General features: G+C 41.4%; 1 protein-coding gene across 1 annotated transcript; it reads left to right on the forward strand.

Moving 5' to 3' along the window:
• Positions 1 to 1,643: 1,643 nt before the first annotated feature.
• LOC125845788 (uncharacterized) lies at positions 1,644 to 2,333 on the forward strand. Its single transcript, XM_049525317.1, has one exon. It carries the CDS (start codon positions 1,644 to 1,646, stop codon positions 2,331 to 2,333), a length of 690 nt encoding a protein of 229 aa, XP_049381274.1.
• Positions 2,334 to 4,177: the final 1,844 nt, after the last annotated feature.

Below are 4,177 nucleotides of genomic sequence, written 5' to 3' on the forward strand. Positions count from 1 at the left end.
ACCATAGGTCGACCTACGGGTCATCCTGCACATCCGTAGAAGGTGTTCAGAGAGTTGAAGTTCCAGTACCTAATTAAAATCCTAAGTGTGAAAGGTTCCAGCCGTGTTGGAAAATTTCTAAGTGTTGACCAACGAAGGGGACCTACGGACCGTAGGTCGACCCACGGTTCGTAGGTCGAGTCGTCAATCAAAGCCACGTCCTAGAAGTTTATTTCCTAATTTTGTTTCCGTTTTGTTTAGGACATGTTTTTCTATAAATAGGTTATGTAAACCTCATTTTTGGGGGTTAGACATTATTGTTTACTTTTAGTTCTTGATATTTTCTTTATGAATTAACTTGAAACTTTAGCAATTTTATTTCTGGATTTCAATTTATACGATTTTGTCTTTGAAATTCAATTTGAGATTACGGGTTTCTTCTACTCTAAACATAAGTTCATGAATTCTTCTCCCACTTCTACCTCCAGGGCACACATTCGTGGTGACTAGCAGCCTGATGCAGATGCTTACAGCAAAGGGTTGTTTTTTTGTATGGCTTCGGAAGATCTGCATGAGCACATGGCCAAGTTGAGGAGTGTCTGCAGGAATTGTGTGGGACGACTGGAGTTGGATATGAACATCATAGGGTTGAGAGTCTTCCCTATATCATTGACTGGAGATGTTGCGGTGTGGTTTTCTGAGCTTCCATACAACTCGATTCATACATGGGACCAATTGCACAAGGTGTTCATGGAAGAGTATTTTCCGTTGTCCAAGAAGCTGAATCACAAGGACAAATTGAACAAATTTTTAGCACTACCTGGAGATCTGTGAGTAGTTCATGGGATAGGTTCACTGCATTCATAAAAAGTGTTACGAATCACCGCATTGATGATGAGTCACTGAAGGAGTACTTCTAAAGAGGTCAGGATGACAATAGCAAGGTCATACTGGATACTATTGTTGGGGAATCATATGGTGAGTGCACTTTTGAGGAGATCATTGATAAATTAGAGAAAAATTCTTGAAATAATAAAGCATGGAGCACTAGAAAGCCAGACACCGAAAGAAACACTTTTGCAGTTCAAGCTACACCTAGTCAATCTACCGATGACATTCGTGAGAAGATGGCTTAGATGAGGACAGAACTTGGGTTGGTGTTGAAGCATGTGAGCGGAGGAGCAGAAAAGGTGAATGTGGTAAACTACTTGACTAGAACTCCACTACCACCAGTTGAAGAATGCTACTATGAGGAGGATGCTTATTTGGTGAATGATTAGACGGGGGGTTTCCGAGCCAATGCCCAAGGTTCCAACTTGGATAATTGGCACAAAGGGGAAGGAAACCAAGGTCGGAACTATGGTAACTACAATTGAGAGGGTAACTATGTTCGGGATGGAAACTACAATCGTGACAACAACTACAACCGGAACAACTATGGCAATAGAAATGATAGAGTTGGACATTATGTTCCACCTGCAAATCAGGAATCTGGCAATAGGGAAGATGGGGGTAGTATGTCACGTATTGAGGATATGATGCAGAAGATGACGAAGAGGTTTGATACGATTGATGAGATTGTGAAAGAGATGCGAAACGACTTGTCTGGAATTGGTCAAAAAGTTGATGCCCATGCATTATCGATCTAGCAACTTGAGTAGCAGATGAATCAGTTGCCCACTACAGTAAACCCACATCAGCCTGGCACACTTCCTAGTAACAGCATCAAGAATTCGAAAAATGATGGGCATTGTATGGCAATCACTACTCGAGGGGGTAAACAGACCATTGATCCTCCTATGCCGTCTGAGGTTGAAATTGTGGTTGAAAAATATGATGATGAGCTTGAGGTTACTGAAGAGTCCAAGAATGCTACAGAGAAGGAAGTGGAGGTGACCCAAAAAGTTTTTCACATGCCTAGACCTCCACCGCCATTCCCACAGAGATTAGTGAAGAAGACTGAAGAAGGAAAATACCGTAGGTTAATTACTATGTTGAAACAGCTTTCCATCAATGTTCTGTTGATAAAGGCTTTGGAGAAAATGCCTGGGTATGCAAAGTTTATGAGGGTTGTTGGCTTTGAGAATGATGAGAGGTTGCAACATTGTTGTATTATTGCTACTAGGTCACTTGTGCTTAAGAAAGAGGATCCTGGTGCTTTTGCTATTCCTTGTACCATATGGTTGTTGCATTTTGCGAAGGCGTTGTGTGATTTGGGTGCTAGCATTAATCTAATGTCATTATCTATTTACAAGAAGTTGGTTTTAGGGGCTCTAAAACCGACTGTGATGCGATTACTCATGGCCCATAGAACTGTGAAGAAGCCCATTGGTGTTCTCCAAGATGTACTGTGAAAATTGAGTCGTTTATTTTTCCATCGAATTTTGTGATACTTGATTGTGAGATTGATTTTGAGGTTCCCATCATCCTAGGGAGACCATTCCTTGCTACTAGGCGCGTCTTGGTCGATATGGAGAGAGGGCAGATGAAGTTCTGATTGAATAGTGAAGAGGTAACTTTTAATATGTAGGTCTATGAAGCAAGAAAGCGATCTCAAGTCAATATCAGTGGTGAATCATATTATGGAGCGAGGGTCGGATGTGTCTATTAAAGAGAGGTTGGGTGTTGATGCACTGGCAGCGGTAATGATGAATTTTGAGGGTGATGGTATTCAAGACTATGATGAATTAGTTGCCGCACTTGATAGGTTTGAATTCCATTCCAAACGAAAGAAATTGGAGTTAGATATGAAGAATCGCAACTCTCCACCCGCAAAACCGTCTGTTGAAGAGGCTCCAAAATTGGAGCTCAAGGCTCTACCATCGCATTTGAGATATGTATTCTTGGGGAAAGATGGTACTTTTTCGGTCATCATTGCGGCCGATTTGAGTGAGGTGCAAGTTGAGGCATTGATTTCTATGTTGAAGAGGTTCAAGAGGGTGATTGGATGGACTATTGCGGACATTATTGGGATATCACCTGGCATTTTTACTCATAATATCCAACTCATGCTTGACCTCAAGCCTAGTATCGAGCACCAAATGAGACTATATCCACCTATGCAAGAGGTAGTGAAAAAGGAAATCATCAAATGGTTGGATGTTGGAGTCATATATCTCATTGAAGATAGTAGTTGCGTTTGACATGTTCAGTGTCACGACACAAGCCTAGGGCCTAGACGTGACATGGCGAATGAGGAACCCGAAGGAACCCCAAANTGTTACGATTCGGCTAGTGACTGGATGGAGAGTATGCATGGACTATCGGAAATTGTATGCTTGGATAGAAAAGGATCACTTTCTTATGTTGTTCATGGATCAGATGCTGGATCGTCTTGTTGGTAAGGGTTGGTATTATTTTCTTGAGGGATATTTGGGCTACAATCAGATCTCCATAGCTCCAGAAGACAAAGAGAAGACCACTTTCACTTGACCTTATGGGACTTTCGCCTTCAAACGGATGCCATTTTGGTTGTGTAATGCTCTAGCAACCTTCTAGTGTTGCATAATGTCGATATTTTCATATATGGTGGAGGACACTATTGAGGTATTTATGGATGATTTCTCTATAGTTGGTGAATCATTTGATGGTTGTCCGATGCATTTGGCTGAGGTACTGAAACGATGTGAAGAGTGCAATCTTGTGCTCAATTGGGAAAAGTGCCACTTCATGGTGAAAGAGGACATCGTTCTGCATCATCAGATTTCTGAGAAGGGTATTGAGGTTGATAAAGCTAAAGTTGGGTTAATATAAAAGCTTCCACCACCTATCTCTGTTAAAGGTGTTAGAAGTTTTCTTGGGCATACAGGCTTTTATAGGAGGTTCATCAAGGATTTCTCCAAAATTGCACACCCATTGTGCAAATTCCTCGAAAAGGAGTGTAAGTTTGATTTTGATGACGCTTGTCTGAGAGAATTTGGAGAGTTAAAATAAAAGCTAGTTTCCATACTATCATTATTTCACCAAATTGGGGGCAACCTTTTGAAGTCATGTGTGATGCGAGTGGAGTGGCGCTTTGTGTGGTATTGGGACAGAGGTGAGAGAAGATTTTTCATCCTATTTACTATACGAGCAAAGCTCTGAATGTGGAACAAATGAACTATACGGTGACTGAACAAGAACTCCTTCTCGTGATTTTCGCATTTGAGAAATTTCGATCCTACTTGCTTGGTACTAAGGTCATAGTGCATACTGACCA

The sequence above is a fragment of the Solanum stenotomum genome, chromosome 11 (assembly GCF_019186545.1).
Source record: "Solanum stenotomum isolate F172 chromosome 11, ASM1918654v1, whole genome shotgun sequence".
NCBI classification, from domain to species: domain Eukaryota; kingdom Viridiplantae; phylum Streptophyta; class Magnoliopsida; order Solanales; family Solanaceae; genus Solanum; species Solanum stenotomum.